This window comes from Pseudophryne corroboree, chromosome 2 (assembly GCF_028390025.1).
Source record: "Pseudophryne corroboree isolate aPseCor3 chromosome 2, aPseCor3.hap2, whole genome shotgun sequence".
Classification (NCBI taxonomy): Eukaryota; Metazoa; Chordata; class Amphibia; order Anura; family Myobatrachidae; genus Pseudophryne; species Pseudophryne corroboree.
Genome location: NC_086445.1, coordinates 908,215,784 through 908,234,338, shown reverse-complemented (window position 1 = coordinate 908,234,338; position 18,555 = coordinate 908,215,784). Strand labels below are relative to the sequence as shown.

Sequence of the window (18,555 nt, the reverse complement as noted above, 5' to 3'; positions counted from 1 at the left end):
AAAACTGTTTGTAGTTTTTTCACACCATACATAATACCCTGTTTTACGGTATCTGTAGTATCAGCTAAATGTAACGTCTCCTTCATTGCCAAAATCATATAACGTGTGGCCCTACTGGAAAATACGTTTGAATTTCTACCGTCGTCACTGGAATCAGTGCCCGTGTCTGGGTCTGTGTCGACCGACTGAGGCAAAGGGCGTTTTACAGCCCCTGACGGTGTTTGAGGCGCCTGGACAGGCATTAATTGATTGTCCGGCCGCCTCATGTCCTCAACTGACTGTTTAAGGGAAGATAAACCATCACGTAATTCCACAAATAAAGGCATCCATTCTGGTGTCGACCCCCTGGGGGGTGACATCTGCATATTTGGCAATTGCTCCGCCTCCACACCAATATCGTCCTCATACATGTCGACACCACGTACCGACACACACCGCAAACGCACAGGGAATGCTCTAATGAAGACAGGACCCACTAGCCCTTTTGGGGAGACAGAGGGAGAGTCTGCCAGCACACACCACAAAGCGCTATATATACAAGGGATATCCTTATATTAAGTGCTCCCTTATAGCTGCTTTAATATATATATATATAGCCATTAATGTGCCCCCCCTCTCTGTTTTACCCTGTTTCTGTAGTGCAGTGCAGGGGAGAGACCTGGGAGCCGTTCTGACCAGCGGAGCTGTGACAGAAAATGGCGCCGTGTGCTGAGGAGATAGGCCCCGCCCCTTTTTCGGCGGGTTCTTCTCCCGCTATTTTTCCAGTCAGGCAGGGGTTAAATATCTCCATATAGCCCCTATGGGCTATATGTGAGGTATTTTTAGCCTTGTATAAGGTTTATATTTGCCTCTCAGAGCGCCCCCCCCCAGCGCTCTGCACCCTCAGTGACTGCCCAGTGAAGTGTGCTGAGAGGAAAATGGCGCACAGCTGCAGTGCTGTGCGCTACCTTATGAAGACTGAGGAGTCTTCAGCCGCCGGTTTCCGGACCTCTTCACGCTTCAGCATCTGCAAGGGGGTCGGCGGCGCGGCTCCGGGACCGGACTCCACGGCTGGGCCTGTGTTCGATCCCTCTGGAGCTAATGGTGTCCAGTAGCCAAGCAGCAAATCCACTCTGCATGCAGGTGAGTTTACTACTTTCCCCCTAAGTCCCACGTTGCAGTGATCCTGTTGCCAGCAGGACTCACTGTAAAGAAAAAAACCTAAACTAAACTTTCTCTAAGCAGCTCTTTAGGAGAGCCACCTAGATTGCACCCTTCTCGTTCGGGCACAAAATCTAACTGGAGTCTGGAGGAGGGTCATAGGGGGAGGAGCCAGTGCACACCACCTGACCTAGTAAAGCTTTACTTTTTTGTGCCCTGTCTCCTGCGGAGCCGCTATTCCCCATGGTCCTTTCAGGAACCCCAGCATCCACTTAGGACGATAGAGAAATATATTTACACTGCGCTCAACCCCGATTGCTGGTTATAGATGCATATATAAGTGTTTATCAATAATGCAATAATGCATACGTTGCAAAAATATGTTTATTATAAATGCAGTGGTTGCTGTTATTAGCAAAGTTCTGAGTCTCTGTTAGATCAATTGTCCAAAAATAACACAGCGATCGTGCTGCGCTGTAAGTGGCTTTCTTAAGCACTGTGAGGATTGTCCAGGGGTGCAATTGCTTGTTATGATTAAATAAGCTTTGTCTGGAACAAGGGGGGGGGGGGGGGGGGGAGAAAAAAAGAGAAAAAAAGTCTGTTTGTTTAAAAGCCAGACCACGGCGTCCCGCTGTTCTGTATGTGAAATAGTGCACTTGTGGGATATAAGCCGTGCTTGGTGTTTAGTTAAGACAGTTTGTGGAGGTGTAATCGAAAGTGGGACTCCGGACTGGTCTTCTGTCCCCTAGCTCACACACCGGAGGCCGGTCAGCCCGGGTTCGGTGCCTGTCTTGGGGGGGGGGGGATGCGCGCACAACGGCCGCACTCAGAGCGGTTCGTTGCTGCACTCCCTCCACCTACAGAGACTCACCTTAGTTCTCCTCCTCCGCCGCTAACCGCATCAAACACCGGCTTTCTCCCCGATGATTCTCTGCCGCTCGTGGCCCGCAATCACTTCCTGGGAGTATATTTACTAAAATTCGTATTTGTGCCGATTTGGAGGGAGATTCATCACGAATGACATCGAAAGTGTAAATTTGCAACTTTTTGAATTTATTACGACTAATTTACTAAGCTGTCGTATTCTGCATTTTCGTGTTTTCCGATGTCGATGTCATTCGTATTTTTTGACAGTGTTTTACGGGAGTGAATAGTAAAACACTGCCGACATTAACACAATGAATCTCGGCCGGATCTGTGAGATCCGTGCAGGGCTTCATTGTGCATCTTTCGTTAAAAAAATAATCTTTTTACAAATCTTTAAAAAAAAATGCGTGGGGTCCCCCCCCCTAAGCAAAACCAGCCTCTGGCTCTTTGAGCCGGTCCTGGTTGAAAAAATATGGGGGGAAAAATGACAGGGGTTCCCCCATATTTCATCAACCAGCACCGGGCTCTGCGCCTGGTCCTGGTTCCAAAAATACGGGGGGGAAAAAGCGTAGGGGTCCCCCATATTTTTGAAACCAGCACCGGGCTCCACTAGCCAGGTACATAATGCCACAGCCGGAGGACACTTTTATATTGGTCCCTGCGGCCCTGGCATTACATACCCAACTAGTCACCCCTGGCCGGGGTACCCTGGAGGAGTGGGAACCCCTTAAATCAAGGGGTCCCCCCCTCCAGCCACCCAAGGGCCAGGGGTGAAGCCCGAGGCTGTCCCCCCCATCCAAGGGCGGCGGATGGGGGGCTGATAGCCTTTTTGTAAAAATGTGAATATTGTTTTTAGTAGCAGTACTACAAGTCCCAGCAAGCCTTCCCCGCAAGCTGGTACTTGGAGAACCACAAGTACCAGCATGCGGTGGAAAACCGGGCCCGCTGGTACCTGTTGTACTACTACTAAAAAAATACCCCAATAAAAACAGGAGACACACACCTTGAAAGTATAAGTTTATTACATACATGCACACCTCCAAACATACATACTTACCTATGTTCACACGAGGGTCGGTCCTCTTCACCATGTAGAATACATGGGGCACCTGTGGAAAAAATTATACTCACATAATCCAGTGTAGATCGGTCCTCTTCTGTTCTTTGTATAATCCACGTACTTTGCAAAATAAAAAAACGGACACCCGACCACGCACTGAAAGGGGCCCCATGTTTTCACATGGGACCCCTTTCCCCGACTGCCAGGACCCCCCCCCCCTGACTCCTGTCTAAGAGGGTTCCTTCAGCCAATCAGGGAGCGCCACGTCGTGGCACCCTCCTGATTGGCTGTGTGCTCCTGTAGTGTCTTTCAGGCAGCACACGGCAGTGATACAATGTAGCGCCTATGCGCTCCATTGTAACCAATGGTGGGAACTTTGCGGTCAGCGGTTGACCGAAAGTAACCTCACCGCAAAGTTCCCACCATTGGTTACAATGGAGCGCATAGGCGCTACATTTTATCACCGCCGTGTGCTGCCTGACAGACACTACAGGAGCACACAGCCAACCAGGAGGGTGCCACGACGTGGCGCTCCTTGATTGGCTGAAGGAACCCTCTTAGACAGGAGTCAGGGGGGGGGGGTCCTGGCAGTCGGGGAAAGGGGTCCCATGTGAAAACATGGGGCCCCTTTCAGTGCGTGGTCGGGTGTCCGTTTTTTTATTTTGCAAAGTACGTGGATTATACAAAGAACAGAAGAGGACCGATCTGCACTGGATTATGTGAGTATAATTTTTTCCACAGGTACCCCATGGATTCTACATGGAGAAGAGGACCGACCCTCGTGTGAACATAGGTAAGTATGTATGTTTGGAGGTGTGCATGTATGTAATAAACTTATACTTTCAAGGTGTGTGTCTCCTGTTTTTATTGGGGTATTTTTTTAGTAGTAGTACAACAGGTACCAGCGGGCCCGGTTTTCCACCGCATGCTGGTACTTGTGGTTCTCCAAGTACCAGCTTGCGGGGGAGGCTTGCTGGGACTTGTAGTACTGCTACTAAAAACAATATTCACATTTTTACAAAAAGGCTATCAGCCCCCCATCCGCCGCCCTTGGATGGGGGGGACAGCCTAGGGCTTCACCCCTGGCCCTTGGGTGGCTGGAGGGGGGGACCCCTTGATTTAAGGGGTTCCCACTCCTCCAGGGTACCCCGGCCAGGGGTGACTAGTTGGGTATGTAATGCCAGGGCCGCAGGGACCAATATAAAAGTGTCCCCCGACTGTGGCATTATGTACCTGGCTAGTGGAGTCCGGTGCTGATATAAAAAATACGGGGGACCCCTACGCTTTTTGTCCCCCATATTTTTGGAACCAGGACCAGGCGCAGAGCCCGGTGCTGGTTGATGAAATATGGGGGAACCCCTGTCATTTCCCCCCCCCATATTTTTTCAACCAGGACCGGCTCAAAGAGCCCGAGGCTGGTTTTGCTTAGGAGGGGGGACCCCACGCATTTTTTTCCAGCAAATTTAACACTTTCCCACCCCTTCCCACTGATAAACATGCACGGATCTCATGGATCCGTGCATGCTTATCAGAACACGGTAAAAAAAAAGCAGGTCTGTTTTATTTTAGCATTTTTTTACGATTTGTATTTTTTCACAGCAGTGTTTGGCTATTGCCGGCAGTGTTTGTGAATTACACTTTTTAGTAAATTACCAAGTTCTACCAAATAACAGGCGTATTTGACCGATGGTGTATTCATTCGTAATTTTTTTCTTTGAGTTCCAAAAAAATACGAATGCCCTCATCACTGCCGAGATTTGAGTTTAGTAAATTCCCGAGATGACACTTTGAAGAAAAAACACCATCTCGGTCAAAATCGGGAGCTTAGTAAATTTCCCCCCTGGTCTTCAGTCACGTGACCGGGTGCTGCTGCTTCTTCTTAATCGTGCCGCTGTTGTGGGTCGTAATTATGGAGTGCTCCAACGCGTTTCGGCCCTTGGGGGCCTTCCTCTGGGAGAGAAGTGTATGTATGTATATCTATATATACAGTGGGGCAAAAAAGTATTTGGACAGCCACCGATTGTGCAAGTTGACCCACTTAAAAAGATGAGAGAGGTCTGTAATTTCCATCATAGGTACACTTCAACTGTGAGAGACGGAATCTGAAAAAAACCTAGGAAATCACATTGTATGATTTTTACACAATTTATTTGTATATTCTTGCGGAAAATAAATATTTGGACAATCAAAAAGTTTAACTCAATACTTTGTAATATAACCTCGGTTGGCAATTACAGAGGTCAAACATTTCCTGTAGTTCTTGACCAGGTTTGCACACACTGTAGCAGGTATTTTGGCCCACTCTTCCATGCAGATCTTCTCTAGATCTGTCATGTTTTGGGGCTGTCGCCGGGCAACACGGACTTTCAACTCCCTCCACAGATTTTCTATTGGGTTGAGGTCTGGAGACTGGCTAGGCCACTCCAGGACCTTGAAATGCTTCTTACGGAGCCACTCCTTAGTTGCTCGGGCGGTGTGTTTGGGGTCATGGTCATGCTAGAAGACCCAGACACGTTCCATCTTCAATGCTCTTACTGAGGGAAGGAGGTTTTTGCCCAAAATCTCACGATACATGGCCCCAATTCATCCTCTCCTTAATACGGATCAGTCGTCCTGTCCCCTTTGCAGAAAAGCAGCCCCAAAGCATGATGTTTCCACCCCCATGCTACACATTGGGTATGGTGTTCTTGGGATGCCATTCATCATTCTTCTCCCTCCAAACACGGCGAGTGGAGTTTATACCAAAAAGTTCGATTTTGCTCTCATCTGACCACATTACATTCTCCCAATCCTCCCCTGGATCATCCAGATGGTCACTGGCAAACTTTAGACGGGCCTGGACATGTGCTGGCTTAAGCAGGGGGACCTTTCGGGCACTGCAGGTTTTCAATCCATGACGACGTAGTGTGTTACTAATGGTAACCTTTGTGACTGTCGTCCCAGCTCTCTTGAGGTCATTGACCAGGTCCCCCCATGTCGTTCTGGGCTGATTCCTCACCGTTCTCAAGATCATTGATACCCCACGAGGTGAGATCTTGCATGGAGCCCCAGGTTGAGGGAGATTGTCAGTGATCTTGTATTTCTTCCATTTTTTAATAATTGCGCCAACAGTTGATCTCTTCTCACCAAGCTGCTTGCCTATTGTCGAGTAGCTCATCCCAGCCTTGTGCAGCTCTACATTTTTGTCCCTGATGTCCTTAGAGAGCTCTCTGGTCTTGGCCATGGTGGAGAGGTAGCAGTCTGACTGTTAGAGGGTGTGGACAGGTGTCTTTTATACAGATAACCAGTTCAAACAGATGCCATTAATACAGGTAACGAGTGAAGGATAGTGTTAGGCGCCGGGGTCCGCTTGTCTGCGCGGCCCGGCGCCTAGCAACTAGAGACGCCGTGCGTGTACAGCCGCCGGCTCCCTAGCAACGCTAGACGCCGGGCGCGCTGAGCCGCATGGACCCTAGCAACGGGGACGCCACTGGCGGACCGCGTTCCCCGTTGCTAGGCTTTAGGAAATTAAGATATTCACCTGCTCTCTGGCCGTGCAGCAAGGCAGCTGCACGGCATTTATTCTAATCAGCCTTTAAGCAGCTGATTGGAGGACTCCTTGTTAAATACACTCCCAGGGCTTCTCACAGACGCCGGTAATAGCTTCCTGCATGCTGCCTTTGTTTGCTGAGAGTCTGTTTCCAGTCCTGCTGTATCCGGTCATTCCAGTCCTCAGAAGTCCGGTATTCGGGAGTTGTCATCTAATCCCAGGAGGTCGTTTGGTTCCCAGGAGTCCTGACTGATCACCGTTTTATATCCAGTGGTGTTCGTGAGTTGCGGCTCTGCCGTGTGTTGCGGCTCAGCCGCTTTGCCTTTTATATTTTGTGTTTGGAGCATTTGCGGAGGGTTCCGCTTCCACAAGTCCTCTCTGGTACTCGGCGGTGCCGTGTAGGAGAATTGGACAAGTGGATATTTTGGTTGTCCTTTTCACTGGCGGTTTCTCCGCACATATTATAGTTTTGAGTTAGCTTAGCCCCTGGCCTGGTTGTTTAGTTAGAGGGCCTCTTGTTATCACCCTGTCTCGGATTTCCCTTTGTCTCTCATTAAGACCGGGGGGCATCGGAGTTGGGCAGACATAATCCGCCCTTCAAACGCGGCTGCCAAGGGCTCAAGAAACCATAGTCTCGCAGGGGATTTCTGACAACATGGGTGAGACAACAGAGTTAGGGCGCCAGGGGCTAATTTCCTGTCCTGCTCCCTTCCCCAGCATTCCGTTCCAGTGCTCCGGTCCTTGCCATAAGATCTCCTCTGACCAGAGTGCTGGAATCATAACATTATTACCGGCCATACCAAAACTTAAAATTAAACGGGGTTTAATTTTTTTCTCATTCAGTTTTGTGAGAGTTTGTCGGCCCCATGAATCCGACAGGTTTAGGGCCAAATCCTGGTCAGCTCTTAGTCAGCCAGATTCAAGAACTTACTCAGATGGTTCAGGATCTTTCTCTTCGGGTGAAGTCGCAGGAAGATCTTTTGCGAGCTTCCCCAAGGGTAGTCCCTGAACCAAAAATGCTTTTGCCTGACCGTTTTTCTGGTGATAGAAAAGAGTTTTTTTAATTTTAAAGAATCCTGTAAACTTTATTTTCGTTTAAGACCAACTTCCTCGGGTACTGAATCTCAGCGGGTCGGGATTATTATTTCTTTGCTCCAGGGGGATCCTCAGACCTGGGCATTTGGTTTAAGAGCAGAGGATCCTGCATTGTTGTCAGTTGACGCTTTTTTTGAGTCTTTAGGGCTCTTGTATGATGACCCTGATAGAGAGGCGTCCGCTGAAAGTCAGTTGCGCGCCCTCAGACAGGGTAGAAATCCTGCGGAGGTTTATTGTACGGAGTTTCGCCGTTGGTCGAACGACTGTGGCTGGAATGACCCAGCCCTGCGCAGTCAGTTTCGCCTCGGCTTATCAGAGTCTATAAAAGACAGTCTCCTTCAGTACCCCGCTCCTGAGACTCTCGATAAACTCATGGAGCTTTCTATTAAGATTGATCGTCGTCTCAGAGAGCGGAGGGCTGAAAGAGGAGCACCTGTAAGGTCAAGTCCGTGTGTTTATTCCATTCCTGAAGACGTAGAAGAGCCCATGCAGATGGGTCTCTCCCGGCTGTCTCCTGAGGAAAGAGCCAGAAGGCAAAATTCTGGTCTTTGTCTGTACTGTGGGGGTAAGGGACATTTTGCTCGTAATTGTCCGAACAAGTCGGGAAACGCTTTGACCAGGTGAATTGTGAGGGGGTTCACCTAGGTCTGCAGCTTATCTCCTCGAATAACTCCCTTTTAGTCCCAGTTAAAGTTTCCTTTGGCAGCCTCAGTTCTTCGGTGTCGGCTTTTGTTGACAGTGGAGCTGCAGGAAACTTTATGGATTTAACTTGGGCTAAGGCCTTAGGCATTCCTCAGTTACCTTTGGGTAGGTGTGTCACCATGCATGGCTTAGATGGGAGTCCGCTGTCCAATGGGATTATTTCTCTCCGTACACCCCCTGTATTACTTACAGTAGGAGCTCTACATTCCGAGAAAATCGAGTTCTATCTTACCCATTGCCCAGCAGTTCCAGTTGTTCTGGGTCACCCTTGGCTGGCCTTTCATAATCCCACCATTGATTGGCGGTCGGGGGAGATTTCACAATGGGGTACTTTTTGTGATAAGGAATGTATCACGTTTCCAGTCAGAGTAGCAGCTATCATTCCAGAACTCATTCCGGTGGAATACCAGGAGTTTGCTGATGTTTTCTCCAAAGGCAATGCGGACATTCTGCCTCCCCATCGGCCTTATGATTGTGCTATTGAGTTAATTCCTGGTGCCGCATTGCCAAAGGGAAGATTATATGCATTATCCGGGCCAGAAACTGCGGCTATGAATGATTATGTAAAGGAGAGCCTTGAGAAAGGATTTATTAGACCATCAAAATCTCCTTTAAGTGCAGGCTTCTTCTTTGTGGAGAAAAAGGATGGCTCGCTTAGACCTTGTATTGATTTTAGAGCCCTGAATAAGATCTCAGTTAAAAACACCTATCCTTTGCCGTTGATTTCTGTATTCTTTGATCAGTTACGTTCTGCTGTGATTTTTTCTAAAATTGACCTTAGAGGAGCGTACAACCTCATCCGAATTAAATCTGGAGATGAGTGGAAAACGGCCTTCAGTACTCAGTCGGGTCACTACGAATACCTGGTGATGCCGTTCAGCCTGTCCAATGCTCCAGCAGTTTTTCAAGACCTCATTAACGATGTGCTCCGTGACTTCCTAGGGAAATTCGTGGTCGTTTACTTAGACGACATCCTGATTTTTTCTGAATCAATGGAACAACATGTTACCCAGATGCGTCTGGTTCTTCAAAAGTTACGTGAGAATCATTTATATGCCAAGCTGGAGAAGTGTGACTTTCATGTCACGGAAGTATCTTTTTTAGGGTACATAATTTCCCCTCAGGGATTTTCCATGGAACCAAAGAAACTCCAGGCCATCCTTAGTTGGGCGCAACCCACCAATTTAAAAGCAATTCAGCGCTTTTTAGGGTTTGCGAATTATTATAGGAGGTTCATTCATTCTTTTTCTGACCTGGTTGCTCCCATTGTAGCTCTGACAAAGAAAGGAGCGGATCCTACCAACTGGTCGCGTGAAGCTGAGTTGTCCTTCCGGGCCTTGAAACAAGCCTTTGTCTCGGCTCCAGTCCTCAGACATCCTAATCCGGAATTGCCCTTTGTGGTGGAGGTTGATGCCTCGGAGGTTGGAGTGGGGGCTATCCTTTCTCAAAAGGATCCGGAGTCTCTGGAGTTACATCCTTGTGCCTTTATGTCCAGGAAATTCTCCTCCGCTGAATCCAACTATGACGTTGGTAATCGGGAGTTACTGGCGGTAAAGTGGGCTTTCGAGGAGTGGAGGCATTGGCTGGAGGGAGCAAAACATACTATTTCGGTATTGACTGACCATAAGAACCTGCAATACATTGAATCGGCTAAGCGGCTAAATGCCCGGCAGGCACGTTGGGCATTATTTTTTACGCGTTTCAAATTTATAATCACTTTCAGACCTGGTTCCAAGAATATTAAGGCTGATGCCCTGTCACGTAGCTTTCTTCCGGTTCACAATAACCATCCTGTTACCCCCATACTTCCATCTTCGGTCATCTGGGCGGGCCTCACACAAGATTTATTTACCCAGTTAAAACAGCTTCAACACCAAGCTCCTAGAATTACTCCTGCTGGTCGTCTTTACGTCCCTGAGTTTTTGAGAGCTACTGTTTTAACGGAATTCCATGATAACAAAGTTTCAGGGCATCCAGGAGTCTCTAAGACATTGGAGTTAGTCTCTCGCTCAGTATGGTGGCCTGGTCTTTCTAAAGACGTCAAGGAATTTGTTTATTCATGTCAGGTTTGTGCACAGCATAAGGTTCCCCGTTCCTTGCCTATCGGGCAACTTATGCCCTTAAATGTTCCTCTCCTGCCATGGTCTCATATTTCCATGGATTTTGTGGTAGACCTTCCCCTTTCAGCCGGATTCCGAGTCATATGGGTGGTAGTGGACCGTTTTAGTAAAATGGCTCATTTTATTGCTCTTCCCCGATTGCCTTCTGCCCAAGGGTTGGCAGTTTTGTTTCTCCGCCATGTATTCAGGCTTCATGGGTTGCCTACTGATATTGTTTTTGATCGGGGTCCACAATTCATTGCACAATTCTGGAAATGTTTTTGTGCCTCATTGAAGATTAAATTGTCGTTAACATCCGGTTACCACCCACAATCCAACGGGCAAACCGAACGAGTTAACCAATCATTGAAACAATATTTGCGCTTGTATTCAGCCAAACTCCAGAATGATTGGTCCGAGTTTCTTCCGTTGGCTGAATTTGCTTACAATAATTCTTGTCATTCCTCCACTAAAGAGTCTCCATTCTTTTCAGTTTTTGGTTTTCACCCCAGAGCTAATTCTTTTTTTCATCATTCCTCAGTCTCCTCGCTAACATTAACCTCCCATCGCAGAGCCATTTGGAAAAAAAGTGCACCTTGCTCTCAGAAAAGCGGCCTTTCGAGAGAAGAAATTTTCTGACAGGCTCTGACGTCCTTGCACTTTTAAGGTGGGAGATAGGGTGTGGTTGTCGACTCGCAACATAAGGCTTCGACAATCCTCGGCTAGACTGGGACCCAAATTTATTGGGCCATTTCTTATTATTAAAAGAGTCAACCCAGTTGCCTTTCGGTTACGTTTACCAAGTTCTCTCAGGATTGGAAATACGTTTCATTGTTCCCTGTTGAAACAATACGTTTCTTCCAGTAGATTTCCTCGGAAGATCTCTCAGGGTAGATCTCCAGTGGATGTACAGGGACAACAGGAGTTCTTGGTAGAGAAGGTTCTCGATTCCAAATTGTCCCGGGGTCGGCTGTATTTTCTAGTTCACTGGAAAGGCTATGGTCCGGAGGAAAGGTCTTGGGTCCTGGATAAGGATCTTCATGCCCCGAGGCTCAAGAGGGCATTTTTTCGGGAATTTCCTCAGAAACCTGGCTTTAGGGGTTCCTTGACCCCTCCTCAAGGGGGGGGGGTACTGTTAGGCGCCGGGGTCCGCTTGTCTGCGCGGCCCGGCGCCTAGCAACTAGAGACGCCGTGCGTGTACAGCCGCCGGCTCCCTAGCAACGCTAGACGCCAGGCGCGCTGAGCCGCACGGACCCTAGCAACGGGGGGCCCCTGGCGGACCGCGTTCCCCGTTGCTAGGCTTTAGGAAATTAAGATATTCACCTGCTCTCTGGCCGTGCAGCAAGGCAGCTGCACGGCATTTATTCTAATCAGCCTTTAAGCAGCTGATTGGAGGACTCCTTGTTAAATACACTCCCAGGGCTTCTCACAGACGCCGGTAATAGCTTCCTGCATGCTGCCTTTGTTTGCTGAGAGTCTGTTTCCAGTCCTGCTGTATCCGGTCATTCCAGTCCTCAGAAGTCCGGTATTCGGGAGTTGTCATCTAATCCCAGGAGGTCGTTTGGTTCCCAGGAGTCCTGACTGATCACCGTTTTATATCCAGTGGTGTTCGTGAGTTGCGGCTCTGCCGTGTGTTGCGGCTCAGCCGCTTTGCCTTTTATATTTTGTGTTTGGAGCATTTGCGGAGGGTTCCGCTTCCACAAGTCCTCTCTGGTACTCGGCGGTGCCGGGTAGGAGAATTGGACAAGTGGATATTTTGGTTGTCCTTTTCACTGGCGGTTTCTCCGCACATATTATAGTTTTGAGTTAGCTTAGCCCCTGGCCTGGTTGTTTAGTTAGAGGGCCTCTTGTTATCACCCTGTCTCGGATTTCCCTTTGTCTCTCATTAAGACCGGGGGGCATCGGAGTTGGGCAGACATAATCCGCCCTTCAAACGCGGCTGCCAAGGGCTCAAGAAACCATAGTCTCGCAGGGGATTTCTGACAACACGGGTGAGACAACAGAGTTAGGGCGCCAGGGGCTAATTTCCTGTCCTGCTCCCTTCCCCAGCATTCCGTTCCAGTGCTCCGGTCCTTGCCATAAGATCTCCTCTGACCAGAGTGCTGGAATCATAACAGATAGAAGAGCTTCATGAAAAAGAAGAAGTAACAGGTCTGTGAGAGACAGAAATCTTGCTGATTGGTAGGTGTCCAAATATTTATTTTTTTACATGTATCTGGCACTGCTGGGGATATTACATGTATCTGCTGCGGCTATTACATGTAACTAGCACTGCTGGGGGTATTATGTGTAACTGGCACTGCTGGGGGTATTACATGTATCTGGCACTGCTGTGGGTATTACGTATATCTGGCACTACTGGGGGTATTACGTGTAACTGGCACTATTGAGGGCATTACGGTTTTTACATAATCCTCATTTCTGGAGGCAGTATGTGTAAGCAGCTATTACTGTGTATCAATATGTGTAATGCTGCCAACTGTGTGTGTGTGGGGAGGGGGATAATATATATATGTATAGTATGATAACATAATATATAGTTGCCAGGCCATGCCCACTTTCCCAGGAGAACGCATGCCTTAGGCACGTGCATTGGGGGGAGGATGCGCTTCAACAAACATTCTCGCTCAGGATGCTTATGTGGCTGGAGCCGGCCCTGATAAAGGTATAGAAAATAGCATAGCAAATATATATACAGTAGGTAGGGCAAACACATGCTTAGCAACATATTCTCAGTCAACCGAGCAAGAAATATATACTTATGGACGAATTCATAACAGTCAAATTGCATTAGGAATTTATTGCATAGGCATCACACTTATCATGTATATTGTGCTGAGTGAGAAGAAATGAAATATCACAGCGAATAGTTACAAACAAGAAATCTAGTATTGCAGACAGTAATGTTAGTACCAATGCTCGCTGAATTTCAAAATTTATTTTTTTAAATATTTTGCAATTAAGCATAGATACCACCAGGGGCGCTTTAAGAGAGGAGGAGGCCCATGTCCAGCCTCCGCTGTTCGGACCCCCTCCTCTTTGCTGGGAGCGTGTAGAGTCTGAGCACTAGAGGGCTCTGCACCATTTTCACGGAGATCTGTGCAAGCGCAGTAGATTCTGAGCCCTCTAGTGCTCAGACTCTACTGCGCATGCACCGATCTCCGGAAAAATGGCGCGACAGCCATTTTTCCAGTGATTTCTCTAGTGCACATGCCCAGAACTCTGTGAAAATGGCTACTGCGCCGGGGCTGCTGACGAATAGGAAAGCTCAGATCTCCGGAAGGGGGGCACCGGGTGCAGGTAAAGCCCTGAGGCAGTCCATGGCCCATGACAGTTGCATCCCTGTACACATGACAGTCACACCAGTGACTGCACCCTCGTCGCCCTCTAAATCCCAACAGTCGGCATGCTGACTAGCAGGGACTATTCCCACTCGTGGGTGTCCACGACACCTGTAGAGTGGGAATAGAACCTGTGTAGAGCTCAGCTCACCACCATGCCTGGAAGGGGCATGTTGCGCTTGCCCTTCCCATACCCCCGCCAGCATTCCGGCACCGGGATCCCGCGGTCGGTATCTGACTTCCGGGATCCCAATCGGTAGTAGCACATACCCAACCCGACGCTTGTACTAGCAGTTGCTATCCCATATTGTTTCAGCAGCCAGCCCCAACATTATATAAAATCAACCATTTATTTCAGTCCCTTTTATGTTACATTGGTGGAAATTTTGCAAAAAATGCACTTCTTTTCTGTTAAAGTGCTCTGGATGTAGCAAGAAGTATATAGTTCAATTACAGCACCTTGTGAGGTCAAACTTTGCCCTGGGTGTAAACAAGCCTATGACCATTCTGCGCTTTAGAATCAATCATATAGGTAGATGTGTGCCACAGCTGTGATGCTGTCACAATGCATTTATCACCATATAATCGCTAACAGTAGCAGCCCAAACATCTACACAAACCAACACTGAGCTCAACCCCACAGGCGGCACCGCATACATTGTTACTGAAAACAAGAGGTGCTTCGTGGATCTCCTTTTCTGATGATAAACAAGGAAGCTTATATTAAGGATCTCTCTCACCCTCTCTCTCTCTCTATATATATATATATATGCAATGTGGTCACCCCCTGCCTGTGGTGGTAAGTGCAGGTGTGCACCTCATTCCTGGGAATGGTGACTGCAGTGGATTTCTGTAGATAGATAGATAGATAGATTGTAAATGTGGTGAAACTAAACTGTTTTACGGAAGAAAAAAAAAGTTAAAATAATTATACCTGGTAGCCTAGACATTTTGATTTGGATTTTGAATCAATTTTCCCTCTTTCTACGATGCTCATCTCTAGCTGATCTGCTAAAATCTGGAGCAGAGGGATGGTTATCAGGGCAGTTCCCAAAAACAGAATTATTATTACATACCTCCCAACATCTGTGCTGTTAAAATTGTGACCTCTCGCACACCAAAGGTATATTCACCCAAAAAAGGGCATGGCCCCACTGGGAGAACTCCAGACATGCTAGGCGGCCTCCATTGACTCTCCTTTTATATGTACACAGCATTTATTCACCCACTGCTCTACTATGCAGAGCAGTGGTGTGTGCTCCCTCCAACTCCCCCTTCCTAGACACTGCGGCTCATGGGTAGGGCAGTGGGGCAGTCCTCAAAAGTGAAACTGTCCCAACCAAAGTGGGATAGCTGGGAGTATGTTATTATCCACAAGGGCACCGTACCACTGTATGTAGTTACAGAACGTAGCACTATATGTAGTTACAGAACGTAGCACTGTATGTAGTTACAGAATGTAGCACTGTATGTAGTTACAAAATGTAGCACTGTATGTAGTTACAGAACGTAGCACTGTATGTAATTACAGAATGTAGCACTGTATGTAGTTACAGAACGTAGCACTGTATGTAGTTGCAGAATGTAGCACTGTATGTAGTTACAGAACGTAGCACTGTATGTAGTTACAGAACGTAGCACTGTATGTAGTTACAGAACGTAGCACTGTATGTAGTTACAGAACGTAGCACTGTATGTAGTTACAGAACGTAGCACTGTATGTAGTTACAGAACGTAGCACTGTATGTAGTTACAGAACATAGAGGATTACATGGATAAAAGGTGAACAGTTTAGACAGATACACTTACACAGAGTAACATAAATGTGTTATAAGTAACAGAATTACTTACGAAAATAGCAGGAGAGAGGACACTACTCGCAAGAGCTTACCTTCTAAAGGGAAATGGGTGAGCATAAAGAGGGCATGGGGAGGGGTGTCGTACAGTATGCCGGCGCTCGGGCTCCCGGCGCCCAGCATACCGGCGCCGGGAGCCCGACCGCCGGCATACCGACAGCGTGGCGAGCACAAAGGAGCCCCTTGCGGGCGCGGTGGCGCGCTACGCGCGCCACACTATTTTATTCTCCGTCCAGGGGGGTCGTGGACCCCCACGAAGGAGAATAGTTGTCGGTATGCCGGGTGTCGGGATTCAGGCGCCGGTATACTGTGTGCCGGGATCCCGACATTCGGCATACAGAAGACCACCCCATGGGGAGTATAGGATGGGAACAGCATGGGATGAGTCCAGAAGGCAGGAGTGGGAGGAGGTGATCAGATAGGATGAGGGGAAGCAATCATTGGCAGATTGGAGGAGATGAAAAGGTGTATATGTGAAGATGAAATGGGGATGTAGGTGGGGAAAAAGTGGTTGAGGCCTTTGTGGGTGAGGGAGAGGATTCTGAATTTGATACTGTAGAGCCATAGAAGGACAGAAGAGATGGAGTGGTGAGAGAGCAAAATGAGGCTAGCAGTGGAGTTGAGGATGGATTGAAGATTGTCAAGATAAGAGTAGAGTAGGCCAGAGAGGAGTAGGTTACAATAATCAAGATATTAGAAGGGCATAGATGATAGTTTTTGTGGCTTCTAGGATGTGAGAGAGACAGATCCTGGCAATGTTGTGGGGGTTAAATTGGCAGCATTAGGTGAGAGACTGAATGTGGTAGGTGAAAGAAAGAGTGTAGTAAAGTACAGACTTGGGAACTCTAGGACAGTGAGATGTTGCCAACAGAGAGAGAGAGATATGGATGGAGGAGCTTGGAGAGGTAAATGGCTATGAGTTCAGTGTTAGAGCTGTTAAGCTTCATGGAAGCTTTGAGACATCCAAGACAAGATGGTCAACAGACAGACAAGATACGGTAGAGCAAACAGGGTGAGAGGTCAGGGGAGGAGAAGTAAAGATAGCTATTATCGGCGCACAGGTGGTTTTGGTGGCCAGAGAATGTGGGCGTGTTCCTACCCAAGCCCCAGCAAATTGATGCATTTGGGTAAAATAAAATGTGATGGGTGTACGCGACCATGTTAATATATATAAAAAAATTTAATTTTTATAAAAGTTATTAAGATTAGGAACTTGGAACATCTGATTCATAAATAACTCAGACAGAATGAAAAGTGATCATTCTGAGGCACCTATTTGTCAAATAATATTTGTGAAATATCCTCGAAAAACACGTGTTTTTATTGGATAACCACAAATATTAAATATCCCCTCAATGTAACATGGAGAAACTACAGCAGATATCTTCAATATCTGATGTAATACCTCCGTTTCTGATAGCAGAACATGTTCTAGGCAGATCTACCAATGTCTGGAATGTGAACTATTCCGGAACTTGACCTTGGCAGCTTGAACCGGGTTGATTTTCCCATGTAAATGATCACTACTACAGAAAAACAGGAGAGCACTCGCAAAATCTCTCACTTACTGATTCTCACACCCTATTACATTCTCCCCTAATTTGAAAGACAAATAGCCTTGTGATCCACTAGATGCGTTCATCCATGCAGATGGGGACAAAAGGATAATTTGGGAGGCATGTATTTGTTACAATTTGCGGAATGGACTTACCATATCCAAACTGATTTTCCTGCACAACTTAATTGTATAAGAATTGGAGGTAGCATGACCCACTTACTACTTTGGATAATGAACATGCAACTATTACTTATAGGCAACTTTGCACAGTACAGTATGTGACAAATAAGATCCCTTTAACACATGCTAAAACTAATCAGTTTGTGCTGATATTCTGTTTCTCCATTGCTAGCTGTGGAAAATGTAAGCAGGGCCAGGCATGCTCCCCAATGGATGGATCCTGTGTGTCTTGTGAGCCTGGCTGGAATGGTACACGATGCGACCTGCCCTGTTCACCTGGATACTACGGGTTGAACTGCGCACAGAAGTGTCCAAAGTGCCATGAGGATAAAGTCTGTAGTAGCGACACTGGAACCTGCCTGAACTGTGATCCCGGGAAGATGGGACCTAGGTATGTCAGTGAGCAGAATATCCCAAATTGTAAACTTTGCATTTTTATAAAGGCTCCATCCAATGACAGAATATCCTTACTTCATGGTTATGAGCAAAATATTATTTTGCTTTGCCTTAGTAAAGCAGTTAATGTGGCAGTTTCCATACTAATGAATGCACATACTTGCCATTATAACTGATCTTTCTGGATTTCGGTAATGGTGTTGCCCAAAATGCCAATGGCTAGGCTGGTTAAGGCATGTTGTCATACACTGACTGGGGATTTAAAGGGAAGAAATGGGAGATTATACAAATACAGTAGTTTTGGCTCTCCACCCAAATACATTCTTTGCCTGTATTGGCATGGAGCAATATAGCGTGATCATTCATTCTTTTCTGTGTACAGCTTTTATTTTCTCTCTTCATACCAGTAGTACATTTCTACATGGCTAAATTGAAAGTTGGACAAAATCTATGTACTTGGCCCAATTGAAGCCAAGTGTTAATTATTGTACTTGTCTCCATAGATGTGAGTTCATTTGTCCAGCTGGAAGTTATGGGGACAGGTGCCAACTCCTGTGCCCACTTTGTATCCATGGGAGCTGTGATCCAGTAACAGGGGACTGTATCTGTGACTTAGGATATTGGAAACCGAGGTAAGATCTCAGTGTTAGCCTTGAAGCAAGTTAGGAGATATTTTTTACATGTCATCCCATAATCCCAAGAAAACAATAACTCACTCACTCATCTTTTATG

General features: G+C 47.2%; 1 protein-coding gene across 1 annotated transcript in view; it reads left to right on the top strand.

Moving 5' to 3' along the window:
- SCARF1 (scavenger receptor class F member 1) overlaps window positions 1–18,555 on the top strand; it is a 299,113-nt gene that overhangs the window by 213,444 nt on the left and 67,114 nt on the right. The window contains exons 6-7 of the mRNA XM_063956091.1: window positions 17,600–17,818; window positions 18,327–18,455. Coding sequence (XP_063812161.1) covers window positions 17,600–17,818; window positions 18,327–18,455 — 348 coding nt within the window. The remainder of the gene's footprint in view (window positions 1–17,599; window positions 17,819–18,326; window positions 18,456–18,555) is intronic.